Source organism: Antechinus flavipes, chromosome 5 (assembly GCF_016432865.1).
Source record: "Antechinus flavipes isolate AdamAnt ecotype Samford, QLD, Australia chromosome 5, AdamAnt_v2, whole genome shotgun sequence".
Classification (NCBI taxonomy): domain Eukaryota; kingdom Metazoa; phylum Chordata; class Mammalia; order Dasyuromorphia; family Dasyuridae; genus Antechinus; species Antechinus flavipes.
In genome coordinates this window covers 196235413-196258448 of record NC_067402.1, presented here as the reverse complement: position 1 = coordinate 196258448, position 23036 = coordinate 196235413, and the positions used below count along the sequence as shown (strand labels likewise).

Sequence of the window (23036 nt, the reverse complement as noted above, 5' to 3'; positions counted from 1 at the left end):
CTAGAGATGGAGTGTTTTGTTTGAAGAACAGCAAGGAGGCCATACAGAGTACTGGAGGTGGGAGAGGGAAGTAAAGTGCAAGAAAAATGTAAAAAGTAGAAAGCTAAAAATCAGAACAAAAAGGGAAAAACTACAAGAAAGAAAAAGCAAATAAAAAAAAGGTGAAAGTAGTATGCTTCAATCTGCTTTCAGTCTCCATATTCTCTTTCTCGGTAGGCAGTTGGCATTTTCCATTGCAAATCTACTAGAATTGTCTTGGACCAATGTATTGCTGAGAAGAGCCAAATTTATCATAGATGATCATCACATAATCTTGCTGTTATTGTGTTCTCCTGATTCTGCTCATTTCATTCAACATCAGTTCATATAACTTTTTCCAGGCTTTTCTGAAATCAGTCTGCTTATCATTTTTTAATAGAACAATAATATTCCATTACATTCATATGCCATAGCTTAATTAGTTGTTCTCCAATTGATGAGTATTTATCCATTTTCCAATGCAGAAGCTAAGTTGTTGATGGTTGTGAATGCTAAATAGGGGGTTTCATATTTGTTCCCAGAAGTAATTGGGGAACCACTGAAGTTTACTGAATGAGGGAGAAGGAATGTTGTGTAACGATCATGTCCCAAACTGAACACATTATCTTTCTACCTAAAACTTCTCTTCTTCCTAGCTTTTCTAGGATACCACTACCTATTATTACAATGCCTAGCACAGAGTATGTGATTAATAAGTGTGTATTGATTGATTGTTTAAAATGTTTGTGGGAATCCAGTTCTAGATTCCCAATACAGAGAGAGGATAGACCAGATTCCCAATTAGAGGTATAAGACCAGAACTCAGGAGAAAGGTTAGAGATGGCTACATAAATATGAGATTCATCTCTTTCTAGATAACTGAATCTATGAAATTTAATAAGATCAACAAGTGAAATAATCAAGAGGTGGTGGTCCAGGACAAGAGCTTTGGGCTCTGTCTGTGCCTCTTCGACATTCACTGGTCACATTGTGCTCTCAATGAAGATTTGAGACTGAGAAAGAATAGTAAAATCAGTGAGAAAAGAACCAGGAAAGAGCAGTATTATGAAAAATTAGAGAGGAGGCAGTATAAAGGTGAATAGGGTAATTGAGAACGTCAAAGGCTGTGAAGAAATGAAGAAATACAGGAATAAATCACTGGGATTTGGCAATTAAGAAATTATTAGTAACCTTGGAAAGAGCCATTTCATTTGTACAATGAGGTCAGGAGTCAAATGCAGAGATTTAAGAAGAGAATAAGAGAAAAGGAAGTGGAAACAGAGAGAAGAAAACCTTAACTAGCAGTTCAGATAGAAAAGACAAATATTGGATGACAGCTTTCCTTGATGGAAAAATGAAGTGAGGGTGTTTTTTTTCCATTTAACAGTATTTTATTCTTCCAAATACATTCAAAGATAGTTTTCAACATTCACCTTCACAAAACTTTGTGTTCCAAATTTTTCTCCCTTTCCTCCCCCCTCCTTTTTCTCTAAGACAGCAAGCAATGCAATATAGGTTAAAAAAGAGCAATTCTTCTAAACACATTTCTATATTCATCATGATGCATAAAAAGAAAAATCAGATCAAAAGGGAAAAAAAAAGCACAATGTAAAAAGTGAGCAAGCAAACAACAAAAAAGGTGAAAATACTGTTCTTTGATCCACATTCAATCTTCATAGTTTCTCTCTCTCTGTCTCTAGATGTAAATGGTACTTTCCATCACAAGTCTTTTGGAATTGTCCTTGTGGCACTTCATTGTTGAAAAGAGTCAAATCCATCACAGTTGATCGGAAGTGAGAGTTTTTTGAGGATGAGGGATACATATGTATGTTTATAGACAGCAGAGAAGCCAATATCTTCTTATCGAAGGGATTGAAGAGAATTGAGGTGGGATAACAAAGGGGGCAATTTGCTGGAGAAAAAAGGATGGAATGGGATCACTTATGTATATGGAGGAATATGCCTTGGGACAGAGAGAGACAGCTTCATGTGAGAGAGGGCTAAAGCAGTCCTGGAAGGTTATCTCAATGATGCAAGATAAGAAGAGTATTAGAGGCAGCCTAGGAAAATTACTTTTTTTTTTTCAGTGAAATATGAGGAAAGGTTCTCAATTGACAAGTGTGGGGTGAGAGCATGAAAAATTAGAGAAGAAAAATTTTACAAATGCTGTTGTGGGGAATGGAATGGTGAACTCAACTGGGAAGTATAAAGGATTGCCTTGCAGCAGTCACCACCCAGTTGAGATTATGTAGTGTAAAGCGGATTTAGCCAGCAAAGTTTAATGATTTTGTTCAGTATTATGTAAATAGGAGTGAAAGTAGTAAATGATGGAAATAATCCAAACCTAGGAATAGGCAAGATGAGATGAGAAGTGATAGGTTAAGAAGATAAGGGCCTTGACAGAGGGGAATGGTGTTCAGTTGAATTGGTTCACCAAAGGATCAGGATGGGGAAGGAAGGAACGTGTAGCCAATGCTACAGGCATGAGGAAACACCTGAGGAGTGGAAGGACTGGAACACTACTGAAGACAAAGGAAAAAGTTAGTGATTGATTACAAAGCAGGGGGAAAAGTGGAATGACACCATATTGTGGTTAAGAGATTTTCAGAGTTCATGAAAGTGAAACTCCTGTGGATGATAGCAAGATCAAAGGTATTGACTATTTCTGTCTGTAGCTGAAGTGGAGGACTAAGTTATAGGAAATGAATAAATTGAAGAATTGAGAAGTTACGAATGTATATATTGAAATCCTCTAGTACTGGGAAGAAAATAAAAACTATGAATCAGACAGTGAACTCATTGAGGAGGGAAGTAGCATATCTTAGAAGCTTATTAGCTTCTTATTAGTCTTATTAGATGACCACCACCAGAATCTTGATTGGATGATAAATATGGAATGAATGTACCTCAAAGAGTGGTTACATGTAGTTTGCACATACATATTTGCTTGTATACTGTTTTCTCCACTAAAATATAAACTCCTCTAGGGCAAGAAGTAGTTACTTTTGTCTTTGTATTTTTAATTAAGTTCACTGGCTCAAAGTTTGCATATTTTATTTTCTTCCTTTTTAAACTGGGATACTGTTTACCTTTTTCAAATCCTAAGGTATCTTTCTCATTTTCTATGATCTGTCAAAGCTCACTATTAATGGTTTAACAATCATATCTCTAATTTCTTTCAGTATTCTGAAATATACCTTATTTGGGACTCATGATTTGAACTAGAGCAACTAAGTACTTTTCCTGTTATCTACTAATTGTAGATATCAACTTCTTAGTAGACATTTCAGTTCTTTTACAGTACAAATATCATTGTTTTTAGCAAATTAAAAAAAAAACTGAACAAAATCTCACAAAAGCAAAGTCTGAGTTAAACAATTAAATTAGTCTTTCGTTTTCATTGCCCCATTTATCTCAAAAAACAGTCCTATGTGTTCTTTGATTCTCTTCTTGTTCCCCACATCATAAAACAAAACAAAATACCATCATTATCTTTAGCTTTCTTAGTTTATCTTGTATATTAATATTTCCAATGTTATTCTTTAAAAACATGGTGCACTTGTCATTGTCTTTCCTTGCTTCTGTCTTTGTGGTATTTTAAAAATCTAATTTAGTCAATCAGTTCCTTATATACTCAAATAACTTTGGTAGATCATTTCCCATTTTAAACTTCACCAACAAACATTTATTAGGCACTCATTCTGAGCCAGGCATTTATCAGTATTTCTTCTGCTTGTACAATATTCAAAATTTCATTCTTGAGAGTTCCTATTGTCTTGAATTCATACCCTTTTAGAACTTAAATTTTATTGATTTTTTTGTCAACTCTTTGAAATTTACTTTTAAAAAATGTAATTAAAGTTAGACTTTTCTTTCTTTACTTTCCTTCTTGTTACAAATTCTAAAAAGGAGTGGGTACTTCTCCCCAAGGTCCCTATCATTCCTACCCTAACACCCATGCATGAAAGAAGAGAACATATTGTTGAGTTTAGAGAACAAGTAAGTCATTCAGCTAGGATATAGATTGAGTAAAAGGGGGTAATACAGCACAAGGCTATTTAAAGAGAAGGATATGAGCCTAGAATAAATGAGGCTTTTGGAAGGCACCCACACCGAGAATATGGATTGTCTAGAGATATTATCCCTTGTTCTCATTTTTTAATAGACCCCACCTACTTTTTAAACCTCTATCTCTTTGATGATATAATTTATGCTGATTTTGATGCATAATTATTTATTGTTAATGAGTTCCAAGATATTCACACCCTCTATCTACTTGTTATTTAAGAAGTTTTAGTTTGTTTACTTTCTAGCCAGAGAGTAACAATTGAAGAATTTGGGGGGTGGGGTGGGGAGGAAGCAATCAGGGTTAAGTGACTTGTCTAGAGTTACACAGCTAGTGATTGTCTGAAGCTGAAATGTATGTTACTTGCTGGAGGGCTGGTGCTCTATCACTTAGCTGCTCCCAAGAACATTTATTTTTTAAAATTGTTTTTTGTTTCTCAAAGAAACTTGAATTCATTAAAAGAATTACCTAAGGTGATGAAAGATAGGAATGATGGATTTTGAAGAGGATGTAGAAAGACAGGAATACTATTAAACTATTGGTAGATCTGTGCATTGGTCCAAATGTCCTGGAAAATAATTTGTAGTAATTTGAAGATAGTGACCAAGATATCCATACCCTTATACCCCCAAATCCCACTGCTAGGCACCTTTCCCGGCAACCATCTGGGGGACTTCGGTTTTCTTCCCATTTCTAGGGTATCAATGAGATATATGGATAGTTTATTGATTAAAAGTCGCTCCTCTACATGAGCAACACAGATATAGATTTTTTTTCTGGTCATGTTTTTATATTTTTTAAAATAACATTTCTTCTTAATTCATTTAATTTGTTGAAGGCTGCTCATGGCCACTTTGAACTTCCATTCTCAGAGATTACTTACACAATAGTACGTCATGTCAAAACCAAACAACAACATGGGGAAAAAAAGTTAAATACATGGACCTTTGCTCTAGGGAGAAGTGTGATCAATAAAAGAATTGTAAAGTTTCCTAATTGTAATCCACTCCGTTCTGTTTCTCCTATTCAGTTCTGAGTAGTTTACTATCCATTTGCAGTATCTGGTCAAGACCTACATAATGATGTTCTGTGGCCTCCAGTGTTGAATGTCAGTATCTCCATAGAACTGAGATGAAGGATTACCCAAACGAAGGATTTGCATTGTCTTCATTACGAATGGGCATACTTTTATTAACAAATTCCCACATCTAATCCTCTCTGCAGAATTGAGCTTAAGGATCACTCAATGAGAACAGGTTCGGTCTGCACTGTCAGTGGGTGTATTTCCAGCAAGATATTAGTGCGTCCATTTTTATTCACTAATGCTCACATCCGCAGGAGTAACAGCTCTCACCTTTGACATCTCGAGAGAGAAATGAGGCAAGCGAGAACAGAGGTAAATCGATGAAAAGTTTTGAGAGATGCCAGAAAGGGCAGGGATGAGAAGGCACTAAGTGCTGCGCCACGGCTTTGACTGCTGCCAAGGAACTTTTGATTTTAGTGAGTTGCCATGGGAATGAAGTAGGGTATTAAAGCAACTGGGTGGTAGCGAAGGAGGTGGATATTCCAACCTGGATTTGAATTTGAGGCTCGGTCGGCATATATAACAAATTAAGGGCGTCTGGCACGCGATGACTCAGAGACGAAGCAGCAGTGCTACGGCAATGGTGAGAGAAAAAAAATCCCAAACTTATAATTATTAGCTCAAGGAAGATGGGTGCCAGAACAACCATCTACACACAAAAAAGGAAATAGAACCTGAGAGCGGAAGCAAAACCTTTACCCTCTGGGGATTACACATTCCTCCGCGCCGGAAGAACGCGGCGGTTTTCTTTTTTGTCTCCTCCCTTCGCCCAATTCCTCTTTCTCTTTGTAGCTCCATCCGAAAGGGGTGGGAAGAGGGGGAAGGCTGCTTGAGTGCCCCGTGGGTGGGGTGGAGTGGGGGTGGTGAAGCCCTCGCTCAAGCGGAGTTAATGAATAATCTGGAGATAAGGGACCTTTAAGAGTGCGGCGGAAGGATCCTGCGGTCTGACTATTTGGCGGAGGGATCTGACTCTGCTTCGACTTCCGGGGGCGTCTGTGGGACCTCGAGAGGAAAAAGGCCCTAAAGAAACAATAACAAACAGGAGGAGGAGGAACTTCCCCGGCTCTCTCTGGCCGCTGTGGCCCTTGCTGGACTATGAGCTCTGTTTCCTGCAGGGGGACGTGAAAGGACCCGACTGGGCTCCTGCTGCCCTCTCTTCTCTGACTTTTCCCCCCGGACACTATCCAGGGAGTGGGGTCCCCTCCGTGTGGACATGGCGGGTGCGGGGCCTGGGGGCTACGCGGCCGAGTTCGTGCCGCCCCCGGAGTGCCCTGTTTTCGAGCCCAGTTGGGAGGAGTTCACCGACCCGCTCAGCTTCATCGGCCGGATCCGACCCCTGGCCGAGAAAACCGGCATTTGCAAGATCCGACCTCCCAAGGTACGGGGGTGGGGGTTGTTGGTGTTGCCTGTTCTTTGCCTCAGTTTCCCCAGCCTTGAGCCTCGGGTTTCGAGGGAGTAGTGATCTTAGTGCTCGGCCACCTTCTTTCTCCAAGGGGAAGGACCTTCTTGAGTCATCTGTTTTGCTGGAAAGGGGGCTCCTGTGACGTCCCCCCAACCCCGGCTCGTCCAGATGGAAGGGGAGCCCTAGGATGCTGACAGGGCCCGGGGGTGGGGGGAAGGGGAGGGTGGGGCGGCTCCATCCCCGCCGCTTTGTTGTCGTCTCTTTCCCAGCTCCTTCTCCCTGCTTCGATTTAAACTTGATCCAAGTACTTTCCTTCTCCTCCGTCTCGGGCTTTGGCCTTGTGGCTTTCTTAACGAGGCGTGGGGAGACGTAGTTGTCCCCCAGGACAAGTGACACAGTACTAGTTCCAGCTGCATCGAAAGGGCATTGCCAAGATGAGGCAGCGAGACGCCGCTGCCCCTGAAACCTGGGGGAGAAATTGCTGTTAGTGTCGGTAGATGTTGGAACTGTTCTGAATGAAGAAAAACGTTCATTTCATTCTTTGAGCCCAGTTACTATGTTGTTGTTGCCTCTGATAACATATCTTTTCTGTGCAACTGACAGTGCTACTAGAGGCTTGAAACATCTTATACTCTTAATCTATAAGAAAAGGAAGATTAGTGTGTGAGGATTGGAGAGGGAGAGGTATTTACAGTCTGAAGATCTGAAACCCAAAGGATTACAGAAAGTGCTCAAGGTCAAATAGTAAGTTGGTAACTGAAGTGGTTTTAGAAGCCAGGTTCCCCTGTCCTTTATTTTAACCACTGGTTATTTACGCTTTGGTTTGCTGAACATTGGGTAGTGATGACTATTTTGATGAAGATATCGGTATTGAGCACTGTCAAGAGACGTTTAAAACAATCTCCAAAACATTTTTAGAGAAATATTTATGTAAAGGTACTGTGCAATGTAGACAGTAGGAACATAGGAGAAAGAACTTAGACAAATAAAGCGAATATTGAGGCTAACCCCCCCCATATAATTATTATTATGATACATATGTTTATGTTACAAAGCTTCCATTTAATTCATGTACTGAATTTTGGGAATTTTCAAACTGCTTGGTTTTAAAGGCATCCTAGTGTAGTGGATAAGAGTACCGACCTTGGAGTTAGCAAGAACTGTTACAAAACCTTTCTGTGATACTTAAGTAGCTTTATGACCTTGAACAAGTCATTTGAGCTTTTAGGCAGATTTCTAGAATTTTTAAGCCAGAGATTGGCCATCTTTCTGCAGTGATGTAGGCAGTTCCTGTACCCAAAGTTCCCTTTACACTCTCGAATCCTTCCTATTTGTGTTACAAGAATCATTTTTACTTTTTTTTAAAAATGCTTTTAAATTGAGTAGTTAAGATCAATTCTTGAATTGTTAATTACTAATTCCATTCAAGAGTTTCTTTGGGAATGAAAAAAGCTTCTATAATTCTTAAAACAATTGAAATAGTAAACTAAAATTTCCTTTTCAGAACTTTATTTAAAAAAGAAACTTGCAAAACAATTTTATTTCAGTGTTGGTAGATTTATAAAATTTACAACATTCGGTGGTCACTACTTTTCATCCTTTTTTTTTTTTTTTTCTTTCCAGCCTTTTAAATGGCTTTATGATTATGTCAACCAAATTAAGGTTGAAGCTCTGTCCCCAAAAGCACTTAAACTTTATGTTGCAAAACAATTCCACCCTAAATATATTATCCCATTTCAGGACTGTAAAGATCTGGAAATTTTGATTTCATTTTAATGTGTTCTTTCATATATACAGTGTTGTTTTTAAATGTTGTGTGTCCTGATACTAGCCATCATACAACAAATATGTATGGCATAGTCTTCTGATAGATTTGCTTTCTGAGGTACTGTGCATGATGCAAGTACAGCAAATACAAATACTTCACAATCTTTAATTTTATAACTTGACCTATTTGGTTATTTTTACATTCCATTTTTCTTTATAATTAGACATTAAGGGGAAAAGGTTTTGTGGAAAATAAGCCTTTATTATACTCAACTAATATGGAAAAGATTCTTATGAGGAAATATATAAGAAAGGGCTGTTGATATTTGAGAATTATTTTTGATAACATTGTAACTATCCTTTTAGAAATGAGACCTTTTTATGTTAATAGATGACTGAATATCATATGGCTTTATAGTCTTCATGCTTTATGGCAAATAATTTCTAAATTGTGGGCATACATTCTTTGTGTATTAAACATTAAATCTTTCTTATCCAGGATTGGCAGCCCCCATTTGCATGTGAAGTAAAAAGCTTTCGTTTTACTCCTCGAGTCCAACGTTTAAATGAACTTGAGGTAAGTGTTTTTAATGAGAATATCATTTTTTATACTTAAGGAGTTATTTTTTTCTTTCTGTTCTATTTCTTTTCTTCATGTCTTCAGGTAAAAAGGTTTCAAAAGGTTATATAGGCATTGCTCAGGAGAGACATCATGGAGTAGTATATAGCTACTTAGGAATCAGGAGGACCTGAGTTTGAGTCCTACCTCTCTTGGCTTGAGATCCTGGGCAAATCACCTAATCTCTTGAAGATCTGTATTGACAGAGGAAATTCACTAATATTGAAATAATGGGTTCCATGCTCTGCCTTCACCTCATGCTAATACTTGTAGTTACTGCTAATTAGAATTAACTGAGGCCTGGAGGATGGGCCTGATTTTTTTTTAATTGCCTTAAAACTATTACCAGTTTTTATACTTAACTTACAGAAGATGAACTGTAATCATGGTTTACAGTAGTGAGGGCAGCAGATACTGCTTTGAGAATCCTATGCTTGTAAGATACAGGCTAACTTTTCCTCTTTAAGATTATTATTCCTTCCTAAGTCTTTTCTAAAACAATTTTGTGAGTGAATTTTCACAGTCATATTGTGTATCCTGTAAAGCAGATTCATTAATAACCTTAATTATATAGAAGACTTTTATTGTTCAGTTTTGTTATAAATCTTTGCCATAATCCCTGAATTATCCCCTCTCCCTTGTGTTCTCCAAGTTGTAGTGGTCATTTCTCCATTCCACATAGCAAGTCAGTGGGCAGATCTTGCTGCCTTGCTGTCACTATTTTAGCCAGTCCTTTCTCTTATCATATGGTTACTAGTTTGGTTTAGGCTCCTGTCTTTTCTCACCTGAATTTTAGTTTGTCATCCTGCCTCAAATTTGTTCTACTTCAATTCCATTTTCCACAAAGCTGCCAGAGTAATTTTCCTTTTCCAGAGATAGGATCATGTCACACCTCTAGTCAGTAAACTGAAGTGTTTCCCTATTGATTGTGAGATCAAAAATAAATTGCCCTGGTTGGCCTTAAAATCCTTTACAATTTGACCTCTTCTATTCCTTATATATCACTCTTCTTTTGGTGCTGTACAATTCAGCAAAATTCTGGCTTACCCATGGTACCTCTTCTCCTGTTTTTATTCTTTTTCTCTGCATACCTGGAATAGACTCTGTCCTCCCTCTGCCTCCTCCTGCCTTTCCTACACTCTTCTTAAGATGCACCTCAGATGCAACTTTTTATATGAAGCCTTTCCCATTTCCCTCTTCCCTCCATCTCCACTTAACTTTTTTTTCTCTCTTAACTTGATTATATTTATTCAGTATGTGTTTATGTATATACAACTTGTCTATCCTGACAATATAAGTTTCTTGGGAGCAGGGGAGGAAATGGGGTGGTTCGGGGAGAGGGGGTGATTTCATTCTTTGTACTAAGATTCCCAGGGCTTAGCATAGTTCCTGGTACAAAGTAGACACTTAATAAATACTATTAATTGATAATAGTTCAATTTTATAGCAATATACTATACATTGTAGGTATAGTGGAGAAAGTGCTGGACTTGGAATCAGAAAAGTCCTGGACTTGGGTGCTTTGACTAGTTTTGTGACTTTAGGAGTCTCAGTTGCCTTATTTTTGAAATGGGTTTGATAGTTACTCATAGTACTATCTCTCTTAAAAGGTAGTCGTGAGGATAATTTTACATACATACACACACGTATATACACATACTCATATTTATTATATATTTGTGCATATACATACATAGTTTTATAGATATATAAGAATATATAAAATACTAGAAATCAACTATTATTACTTTTTAACAATTAAATGGAAAAGTTAGTCTTCACTGAGAATTTCATTCCTCAACTTTTTAGTGTTAACACTTAATTTCTCTTCTTTTTCTTCACAGAAGGATTTATCCTTTTTCCATAATAGGAATCTTAATTGCACTCTTGATGTTTTTCTTTCTACTGCACTTATGACCTTGTTCCCACAGTCATCTGCCTTTATTCACAGTTTTAATCTCTCCCTCTGTTGACTCCCTTGTCATTTGCTTACAAACATGCTTATTTCTCTCTCATTTAAAAAAAAAAGCCTTTCCTCGACCTTCTTACTCCGTTTAGAATTCTTTCCACTTTTCCCTTCTCTTTCACTACCCTAGTTATTCATTTATTTACCACCAATGCTCTTTTTAGCAGCTTGAAATCTGGAAGATTTTTTAGGATTTATTTGTTACTCTCTGAAGTCCACCAATGACCTTGACATGATGACCTTTTTTCAGTCTTTACCATTCTTGATTTCTTGTAGTGTTTGATATTGTTGTTTACCCTTTCTTCTTCAGGTCTCTGTTCCCTACCCTTTAGATATAGTTAAGAGTCACAAAAATATGGTTAGGGATGACAAAATATGGTTAGGGATGACAAAATATGGTTAAGGATAACCATATATTTTTGACTCTTTAACTACATTTAATTCTTTGAGGCATATATCTCCCAAAATGCTGTCCTTGTTACTCTTTTGATATCTTTCTAATAATTTTTTCCTTTGTCAAACTTTAACTTTAAAATTTAACTGCCATCTCGTTTAAGATGATTTTTAAATACATTTCCTTTAAGATAAAAATGATTTCATTTTTATGTTTTATGTTCTCACCATGTAGCTTAAGTGCCTTGCACTTAGTATTTTTGAAGTAAATTTCATTGATGGTTTAATTTCATATATTTCTGATATCTGATATTTATTTCTTTGTTTTGTGTCTTAGGCAATGACCAGAGTGAGGCTGGACTTCTTAGATCAACTAGCAAAATTCTGGGAACTTCAGGGATCTACTCTGAAAATACCTGTAGTGGAGAGAAAAATCCTTGATCTGTATGCTTTAAGCAAGGTAAGGGGTAAGCTAGTTTAGAAATTAGGATTAGTGCCAAAGAATTTGATTGAAATAAACCTGGGAGGGCGCTGTAAGATTTCCTGGGTAGAATTTTATGAGAAATGTATTACCATTTTGATTTCATACATATGATTAAATGAAATGATAAGAATATAGATTAATTTAAAAACCTATGACTTTGATTGTTTTCTCTCACGTATTTTGTTACCTCGTATCAGTGAGTGCTGTGATAATATATAATATATAGAAAACTCATTATCTTTCTGGTAATTGTTTTTGTGTTTTGGGATAAGTGAAAAGTATCCTTGTGTATAACTTTTTATTTTTCTACTTCTTAATCAGAAATACTTTTCTGAAGACAATACCATATAAGTAAAACTGTTCATTACACTCAGTCTAGAAAGTTGTGTAGATCAGTTTTATTTGTGTCATCAGGTCATGTTTTCTGTTTAGTTGCGAGTAACAACATCTTATAGTCTGAGCAAATTCCTGGAAATGTTTCTCTTCATCAGTCTCTTGTTTCCAAGTTATTGAACTTCTCTGTACCCTGTAAAAACTAATAAACTTAATCTGACATTTAAAAGTAGGAAGTACTGTAAAGTTTCTTGCCAACATATTTTATCACATACTAGTATGAAGTATTTTCATTATGCCAGTTATTATGGATACAAAGATAAAAATAAAAGAGTTCTGTCAAAGGGCTTATATTCTGTTATTAAAAAACTAGACAAACATAGTGATTTTAATTGATGAAGATTAAGTCTTATAGTAGAATTATAGTAGCTATAATTTAAGTAATTTTGTAAAATGATCTGTTTATTTTTGTTTAAAAAATTTTGTTTCAAAAAATTGTTTTAAAGTAAAAATTGCTTCTCATTTATGTTAAAGTTAATTTTGTGTGATACTTTTAGAGTACAAAGAGTGAATTAACTTAGTAGTTGCATTTCTTTTTTATTAGGCACATTTGAGCTCAGAAATCTGAGAAGCATAATATTGCTGTGCTTAAAAAAAAAAAAAAAGCTGTTGACCTAAGCTGTCTACAAAATGGTAGTGTCAACTTAATTGTCTGCTGTGGTTATATAATAACAACATTGTTAATTTTGGCAGATTTTTGTTGGTGATCTTGTGTTTTTGTGTAGAAAATCATTCTTAGAAAATTATATGCTTATGAATTTCTTCAATTTTTTTTTGTGTATCAACATATATAAATTTGGTTTGGGGGGCACTTGATACTTTATTTAAATTTCTGTATTAGTTTTGCTTATATTTTAGGGTCTAACAAAAATAAGAAATCTTTCCCCAAAAGTTACTTTGCAATTGTATTTAACTACTAGTATTTTCCACTGAATTTCTTTTTTTTAATCTTCAAACCCAACAATATAAGACAGTTAAAAAATTAACAAGAAGTCACCACTTTAAGTGTCATATGTAAAGTTCTATAATCTAGACAAAGCTGACTTTATGTATTTTTTCTGAAATAAGAGTAATCCCATGATAGGAAGTTAGATTACATTTTAGATTTCAATCATCTTAAACGATAGCATGTATGTTCTTATTAATACTTCATTGAACCTAGTCAGAGAATTTATGTTGAATAATTAAAATTTAAGCCCTGGTTGAACTAGGCTTTTCATCCTTCTCTATCCCAGATTTATTGTATAATCTTGAACAGATACATGCTAAATTTATAAAAATGTTTGCTTATAAGACTGTCAGATTCAATGAGTTTCAAAAGTAATGAAAAGCTATGTGGTAATTTAATTCTCTTTACATTTTACAGTAAAAATATATATATATATATATATATATCATCCAGTCAGAGGTTCATCTTGATTTAGAATTTTGTAGATGCTTAAGTTGAGAATTTTAGTGGTTAGGGATTGTTAGGTAACTCTTTCAGACTTTTAAAAAGGTTATTTGTGGCTAGTTTTATTACAGATCATGTGCTCTAGGGAACCTTAAAACACTTTGATTTTTTAATATTTTTTAAGGTGGAAAAGCAAGTTTTCATTCTTGTTATAATGGATAAGAGTACATGCCTTGAGGTTAAGAAGGCCTGTGATCATGTTCCATCTCTGTCACATAATGACTGTGACCCTGGACAAATCACTTAGCTTCTCAATATTTTAGTAACTGACAGAGTGCTGAACTGCATTGGTAAAAGGCATTTTCTCACCTTGGAGTTTCCTGCATGAATCCATCACAGTTCCAAATTCTATTCCTATCATGAGGGTTGTTTCCTGTTTTGATTGCCACTTTCTTTTTTCTTTTTCTTTTCTTTTTTTAATCCCCAGTGATTTACTCTGTTGTGCTTAGAATATGTTATTACTGAAGTCTTATCATTAATTTTAAAACATGTAATTGATTAAATAATAAACTTCCCATCCATTCTGCTTATTAAAATTGGCCCCATTCCCACCAGATTCATAATTTTAGAAGACTGAAATTTTGGCCTAGTCTGACAGATTGAGAAAAAGTTTATATTGAGCATATCTAATCTATTGCAATTTTGGAATCTGTCAAGAGGGGAAATGCAGTTAACAAAGCTTAAGCTTTTGTGTATTTAAGCATTATAGCTGTTCTAACGAAGCCAAGATCATGGGTATGATCCCTTTGTTTCATTTCATGATGACAGATTGCTAATACAGCTGTTGTCAAATTCCTGTCATTGATTACAAAAGAAACTGGGCAAGTGAGTATAGATAAATTAATCTGTAATTGTTACCAGAAAAACCATAGCAAATACAGGTCTTATTGATAGTGGGATAGCAGTGTCTCCTTTGAATATGAAGGAGAGTTCATTATTTTATAGGTTATATTTGTATATTGTTTTATAGTTTGCAAGGCACTTTCAAAAGCTTGTTGAGGCAAATGATATAAGCATTGTTGTATCTATTTTATAGAAGAGGAAACTGAGGTTCAGAAATTAATATAAGTTTCACTTGAGATCAGGCCTTCCTACTCCATGTCTAGTGCTCTTAACATTAGATTCTAACATAATTAGAATTCATCAAGGAATAGTGAAATTGTTTTCAGACAGGATTTATTTCAGACTTAAAATTGTTCTTTCTTTTCTTTTTTTAATTAAAGCTTTTTATTTTTCAAAGCATATGCATGGATAATTTTTCAACATTAACCCTTGCAAAACCTTGTGTTCCAATTTTTGCCCCTCTTCCCCTATCCTCTCCCCTAGATGGCAAGTAGTCTAATATATGTTAAACATGGTAGAAATATGTTAAATTCAATATATGCATATATATTTATCTTGCACAAAAAAACATCAAATCAAACCTGAAAGAAAAGTAAGGGAAAAAAATGCAAGCAAACAACAAGAAAATGCTATGTTGTGAATCACACTCACTTCCCATAGTCTTCTCTCTGGGTTTGAGTGGCTCTCTTCATAACAAGATCATTGGAACTGGCCTAAATCATTCTCATTGTTGACATGTCTGTCAGAATTGATTCTCATATAATCTTGCTGTTGCTGTGTACAATGATCTAGTTACTTCACTTAGTATCAGTTCATGTAAGTCTTCCCAGACCTCTCTGAAATCATCCTGCTGATTATTTCTTATTGAATGACAATATTCCATAGCATTCATATGCCATAATTTATTCAGCCATTCTCCAGCTGATGGGCATTCACTCAGTTTCTAGTTTCTAGCCAATACAAAAAGGGCTGCCACAAACATTTTTGCACATGTGGGTCCCTTTCCCTCCCTTAAGCTCTCTTTGGCATATAAGCCCAGTAGAACAATGTATTGTGTCACAGTTTTCCCATATCCCCTCCAAAATTCGTCATTATCTTTTCCTGTCATCTTAGCCAATCTGAGAGGTGATATCTCAGAGTTGTCTTCTTTTGCATTTCTCTGATCAATAGTGTGATTTCGAGCACCTTTTTATATGACTAGAAATGGTTTTAATTTCTTCATCTGAAAATTGTATCTTTTGACCATTTATCAGATAATTGTTCTTTCCATTAAAAAAAAAAAATTAAACTCAATTAGAAAATCAAAATACACACAAACACCATTAATTTCTTTGGACAATATTACACTTTTTTGGAGTTGTTTTGACATAGTACTTTCCAACTAATTGTCAGATACTTTTATAAAGTATATTCCTCCTAGTGATACTAAATTGCCTATAGTTATTTTGCCATATTATGGTGTTAATTTTTTCCTGAAATTAATTGATTTATAGTGCATAATTATATATTTTGTCCTGCTGAAGAATGTAACTTCTCCCTTGTGTAAATTAAAATGAGGAAATTAAGATACATGTAAAGCAACTTTAGTGAGGTTGGATAGTGTTTTTCTTCTCTTTGAATATTAGTTTCCTCATCTGTAAAGTAAGGGGCAGGCCTTCAGTTAGCCTTTAAGATGTTTCTAGTTCTAATAGTCCATGATTTTTTGCTTTTGGATACAGGTTTGTAACTGTTTGTAGCATCAACTTACAGCAGTTAGCATACTTTACCCCAATCCTTCCCTTTCTTTGAACAATAACATATACTAAGTATTAACCCTATTCTTGATCATTCTGGTTTTGTTTAGTAAATAGTATTAAGACCATTTAATCCTTGGTGTGGTGTTCTCTTCTTTTCTAAAATATGATAGTTTTCTGGGAGCAGATTTCTTGGAGTGCTTCTGGAGGCAGCCTTAGTTTCAGTTTAGATCAATAATCACTCCAAATTCAGCCAGCTGTTAAAAGTTCAAATCCTCTATTTTCTCTTTTAAAATAGCTCAGTTAGTTTTCTTAGAGGCCTATCTCTCTTCTTGGCTCCAAGAGCTCTTGCAGCTTGTCCTTTGTCTCTCTACCAGTTTCAGCTTCAGCTTCAGCTTCAGCCTCAGCCTCAGCCTCAGCCTCAGCCTCAGCCTCAGCCTCAGCCTCAGCCTCAGCCTCAGCCTCAGCCTCAGCCTCAGCCTCAGCCTTAGCCTTAGCCTTAGCCTTAGCCTCAACCTCAGCCTCAGCCTCAGCCTCCAGCTCCCTCTGAATCTCCAGTTCTACTCCACTCTTGACTGAAGCTCATCCTTTTATACTCTTTCAGAGGTGTGAACTCAAAGGTTGACTCCTCCTCCAAGAGTGGGATTGTGGGAGGTGTAAATTGTGAATCTCCTGGACTTGTGAACTCTAATGTGTGAGCTAATGTGTGAACTCTCAAAGGTGTAAACTTAAGTACATAAGTTTCTATCAATTCCAGTGAGTTAACACTTTGTAAGGATTCTAACACTTTGGGACTCAGAAAACCTGAGTTCTAGTCTCCATGCCTAGCTCTACTGTGGGACTTTGGGCAATTCGATTCTCATTTCCCTTGCCTCCAAAATGAATGGATTGGACTTAATCAGAAGTTTTTAATCTGGGATCTATGAGTATTTTAAAAAAAATTGATAGCTCTATTTCTGTAGAATTGCCTTGATTCCTTTTTTCTTATTTTTTGGTTTTAATAATAGCTTTTTATTTTCAAAACACATGCAAAGGGGGGCAGCTAGGTGGTACAGTGGATAGAGCACCAGCCCTGAAGTCAGGAAGAGCTGACTTCAAATCTGACCTCAGACACAGCATTGGCTGTGTGACCCTGGGCAAGTCACTTAACTCCAATTGCCTCAGCGCCCTCCCCCCCCCCCAAAAAAAAAAAAAAATACATACAAAGATAGTTTTCAACATTCACCCTTGCAAAACTTTGTGTTCCAGATTTTTCTTCCTCTCTTCCTCATATAAATTCCTACAAGCTTTTCTGAAATCAGTCTGCTCATTATTTCTTGTAGAACAGCAATATTGTCACATTCATACACCATAACTTTTCTAGCCATTCTCTAACTGATGGCATCCACTCAGTTTCCATTTCCTTACCAAAAGGACTGCTACAAACATTTTTGCTCCTTTGGGTGTTTTTCCCTTTTTTATGATCTTTTTGGGATACAGGCCCAGTAGAGACATTGCTGAATCAAAGGATATACACAACCTGATAGCCTTTTGGGCATAGTTATTGACTTGATTTCTAATCAATTGGTAAGTCAACAAACATTTATTAGATGCCTGCCATGTGCCCACCAGTGTACTAACTATATTCAGGGGTTAAATCTGAAATAATCAACAAGAAGGAAAGGCTTCTTGCAGGGTGTGAGATTTTAGCTACACTTGAAGAAAGCTAGGAGACAAGGTGGGGAGGGAATCAGTGCAAGTATGGAGGCCAGTCAGTGAAAAAGCCTAGTGTCAGGAAATGGAGTATCTTGTAAAAGAAACAGTTAAGGAGGCTAGTGTCATTGAATCCCAGAGTATATGGAGAGGGTGTAAGATATAAGAAGATTAGAAAGGTAGGAGAATGCTCAGTAATGGGGGGCATTAAATGCCTGAGGATTTTATATTTGATGTGATGTATTTTATTTTATGCTCTTTGAAACATTCTGAGAAAGATCCATAGGCTTTATCAGATTGCCAAAAGAGTTCATGACATAAAAAAGGTAAAGAATCCCTGCACTTAATGATCTTCTCAGCTCTTTACAATTTTTACAATTTGAGATACTCATATCAGACAGTCTACAAATATCATCTATGAAATGAGACTGGGGTATTCATGTATTGTAGCTAGAACGTATGGGACAGTTTGGATATGGACGTGTGAGAAATTTTTATTAGACTTAAAGTGATTTTGCTTAGTGGGCTACTACTCATATCATTATAAGCAACATAATTTTTTTTTTTTAGTAACTTTTTATTGACAAAACCCATGCCAGGGTAATTTTTTACACCATTATCCTTTGCACTCACTTCTATTCCGATTTTTCTCCTCCCTCCTTCTGCCCCCTCCCCCAGATGGCAAGCAGTTCTTTACAGCACCATAATGTTTTGCAGACAAGTTTGTCTACTACTGACTTGATTTTTCTTACATGTCAAACTCTTGGAAACAGTTAAGTGTCACAGAAATGCTTTAAATTAGGAAAACTTGAGTTCACATCCTAGATATTACTAGCTGTGTGCCTCTGGGCAAAAAAATTACCTTTCTGTGCTTAAATTTTCTCATCTGTTAAATAAGGAATTCAACTGGATGCTCCTTTCTAGTTCTATGTTTATGATCTGTGGTTCTGTGTCATATAGTCTCCCCCTTACCCACAAATTTTGATTGTCTCTTATTTTTAAATTCTCCCCTTCAAATTTATAATCTGAATTTTTGAAATTTTGTTTAACTCTAGTCATTCTTGTATCATCTCGACACTTAAAATATGCATATTTTGTACTTTGTGAGCATTTTTTTTCATGGGTCTATGAAAGCATTATAGATCTTTTTTATGTATTTTCATGTTATCTCATGATAATCTCCTTAAAGGTAGGGGTTTTGTATTTTTGTGTTTTAATTTTATGTTGCTATCTAATTATAATATGGGACTTTAAATGAAGTGAAAGCAATAAAGGTTTCAACTTAACTGACTAGTTTATTGGTACTCATACTATTTCAGTTTAAAACTTTTAAAAATCACTTTAAAAATCTTGCTCTAAATGTTGATAATTTTGGTTTTTACTAAGGCATTATAAGAAGGGAATTCCAGAAATTTCAGTCCAAATTTTTTTTCTAATACTATATGTATAAAACCAGATTTTTTCTAAAATTCTACTTATTTTACTTCTCTTTCAGATTGTTGCTAGTAAAGGAGGCTTTGAAATGGTCACAAAAGAGAAGAAATGGTCTAAAGTGGGCAGTCGATTAGGCTATTTGCCAGGGAAAGGAACTGGGTCTCTCTTGAAGTCTCATTACGAAAGGATCCTTTACCCTTATGAGCTTTTTCAGTCTGGAGTCAGCCTTATGGTAAGTCATTCTTTTCAAAAATTGATCCAGCACTTTTTATCTGCATTATCATCTTTGGATGTACCTTGATTTTTAGGTATCAAGAATAAGTTTGTATTCTGTGAAACAGAAGTGGTTTAGAATAAGTTAACAATTATCCACATGGAATTAGATTGCTTCAATCATCAGTTCAATTATGGTCAACAGAAAAAGAGATATATTTGAAAATTTAAAATAGAATTTGTTGTATTGATAAACAAGGTGAAGACTTTAATCTTCATTGTTGGAAGTATGCTTTTCTTTTTTCTTGGTTGTTTACAATGACTACATTTTAGCACTTTAGTAACTTAAAGTTTATGTGATTTCATCAGCATGGATGTACTTGATGCAGATTACAACTCCTTATGATTTATGTGTGAAATCACCAAGCAGTCAGTTTTGTAATTGTAATTTACCTCTCTGAATTTAAGTAGGCTGGTATTTAGATATCACGTACAGTCTGATGTTTGATTCATGTTTTAAAGTTTCTAGAAATATAATTCTCCCTGCTTCAGTGAACTTATCAGCTTATTGGTTGTTTTTATTCTTTTCTCACTGATTTTCATGCCTGGTGTCTGATCAGTGACTCTGCTGTCCTTCTTTGCTCTGATCCCTTAGGGTGTACAAATGCCCAACTTGGATATTAAGGAAAAAGTGGAGGTTGAGGTCCTCAGCACTGATGCCCAGGCTTCCCCAGAGCAGGGCACAAGAATGAATATTCTACCGAAGAGAACCAGACGCATAAAATCTCAGGTATCCAGGATCTATTGACCACTTGAGAGAGAAGTACATTTAATTGTCAGTGCAATAGCATTGACTACAAAGTATTTCTGGTCATTGGATCTTATTTTTTTTAATACAAGTTTTTATACCTCAGAAACCTTTCTCAATCTCTTTGGGAGATAGGTTGAAGAAATTGTGAACCCCAATTAATTGTTCTCAGATTGACTGGGAATCTGTTTATTTTTGTGAATATTTCTCAACAGAAAGGAATCCATCAGGTGAATGACTGGAAAACTTTGACCTGTTTCCAGCCTAGTTTTGTTAAACTAAAAAAGATTTTAAAAAAATCTTTTAGGGGACTTGGATTTGGGAAGGGTGGTTTTGTTTTTCATATTATTTCTGTAAGCCATCTTAATATAAATTTATATGAGTCTGGGCTGTCTTCATATAGTTGTTACATTATTCATGAATCTTAAAATCACTTTTAAGTCCAGTGTCAACAAGTCAGTAAGTATTTAATAAGCCCCAACTATGTTCTAGATGCTGTGCTAAGTGCTGGGCAAAAGAGTATCTGCTCTCAAGGTATTTAGTGGGGGATATATAATACAAATAACCATGTACAAACAAGATATAGACAGGATATATTGGAGATAATTACAAAGGAAAAGTACTAAAATTAAGGAGGCTGTGGGAAAAGGCTCCTTGCAGCAGGTAAGATTCTAGCTGACTTGAAAAAAGCCAAAAAAAATCAAAGATGGAGTTGAGGAGGGAAAGAATTTCCAGGTGTGGAGGGCCAGTGATGAAAATGCCCAGAGATGGAATATCTGGTGTAAAAAAAAAAAAAGCATGGAGGTCAAAATTGATGAATTGTAGAATATATAGAGGGAACTCAGCTGTAAAGTGACTGAAAGATCACAGGGGATCGGATTATAAAGGGCTTTAAAACCAAACAGAAGATTTTACACTTCATTCTGGAGGTGATGGGGGCTAGTGGGTTTTATTGAATGAGGAAGAAATTGCTGTGGTCAGACCTGAGCTTTAGACCTGGAGGATGGACTGGAGTGTGGAGACTTGACACAGGCAAATCCACCAGCAGCTTATTGCAGTTGTCCAGTATTAGGTAGTGAATGCCTGTAGAGGATGGCAATGTCAGAATAGAGGAGTCATATTCAAGGTGTATTAAGGTAAAATTGGCAGGACTTGTCAATTGTTTGGTGAGGAGTTGAAGATGACATCTTATATTGGCAGTCTGGATGGTATATCAGAAAAAATCTTTTTTCTTTGTGTCTGATTTTCTTTTTTTCTATCTCCTCATTCTATTCTGTTCTTCCTTATCTAGTAGAAAGCCTACTTTTTTTTTTTTTTTTTTTTTTTTTTTAAGAAGGTGCCCATAGCATGGAGTAGGATAGTAATTTTCTGATGGTCAGAAAATAGGATATAGGCTTAAAACTAAGGCATGTAGTTCCTTAATAAGTTGCTCTTCCTTCTTGGATTTCCTTTTAAGAAGGGGACAAAAAAGAAGTTGAGGAGAGAAAAATTTGTCATCACTTTTTATATATATATATATATATATATATATATATATATATATATATATATATATATTATGTGGATATACTTAAAATTGAGCAGTTAAGTGATGCAGTGGATAAAGTGTGGAGTCTGGAGTTAGGGGAAGACTCATATTTCTGAGTTCAAATTTTGTTTAACTCTAGTCATTCTTGTATCATCTCGACACTTAAAATATATATATTTTGTACTTTGTGAGCATTTTTTTCATGGATCTATGAAAGCATCACAGATCTTTTTAATGTGTTTTCATGCTATCTTATGATACTCTCCTTAAAGACAGGGGTTGTGTATTTTTGTGTGTTAATTTTCTGTTGATATCTAATTATAATATGGGACTTTATATAAAGTGAAATCAGTAAATGTTCCAACTTACTGACTAGTTTATTGGTACTCAAATACTATTTCAGTTTAAAACTTTTAAAAATCACTTTAAAAATCTTGCTACAAATGTTGATAATTTTGGTTTTTACCAAGGCATTATAAGAAGGGAATTTAGAAATTTCAGTCCAGATTTTTTTTTAATACGAAGAGAAGTAAAATAAGTAGAGTTTTAGAAAAAATCTGGTTCTATATCTTTGCCAAAAAAACTCCATGTAGGGTTATGAAGTGTTGGATATGACTGAAAGATGACTGAAGAACAGTAGCAATTTAAAAATTGCCAGACTAAATTTTCATTATGAAACTGGTCCCCTGGAGCGAGTCCTTTTAAAGAAAGAAATTAAAAAAATCAAATGTGAGAGTATATGTAAAGCAGTGGTGTCAAGCTCAAATAAAAAGCAGGCTCCATATTGATTCCAAAAACAATAAATTAACATTATTTATGGTATTTTGTATTTGTATTTATTTTGTTAAACATTTTTCAATTGCATTTCAGTTACTTTCAGGAGTTATACAGGTTGAAAGTGGCTAGGACAAGGCATTGTACCAAGTAGGCATAATAAAGGACATTTACTGCAAAGATAGTTCTCCTTTAATCTTGAATCCCTTTGTATAGTAAATTCTATTTTGCTTATTTTATATTCTTCTAATTTCAAGGGATTGAATAAATATTACATATGGTTCATTGATTTGAAAGGTTTAACTTGCTGAAATGGTTTGTAATAAAATTTTATTTTGCTTTACAGTAGTGAAGAATACATTGTAT

The 23036-nt window shown here is 35.3% G+C and overlaps 1 protein-coding gene across 1 annotated transcript in view; it reads left to right on the top strand.

Moving 5' to 3' along the window:
• The first annotated feature begins 3396 nt into the window (after positions 1-3396).
• KDM5A (lysine demethylase 5A) overlaps positions 3397-23036 on the top strand; it is a 109738-nt gene continuing 90098 nt past the window's right edge. Inside the window, exons 1-5 of the mRNA XM_051961498.1 lie at positions 3397-6546; positions 8837-8914; positions 11653-11775; positions 19409-19579; positions 20216-20350. Coding sequence (XP_051817458.1) covers positions 6382-6546; positions 8837-8914; positions 11653-11775; positions 19409-19579; positions 20216-20350 — 672 coding nt within the window. The 5' untranslated portion in view covers positions 3397-6381. The remainder of the gene's footprint in view (positions 6547-8836; positions 8915-11652; positions 11776-19408; positions 19580-20215; positions 20351-23036) is intronic.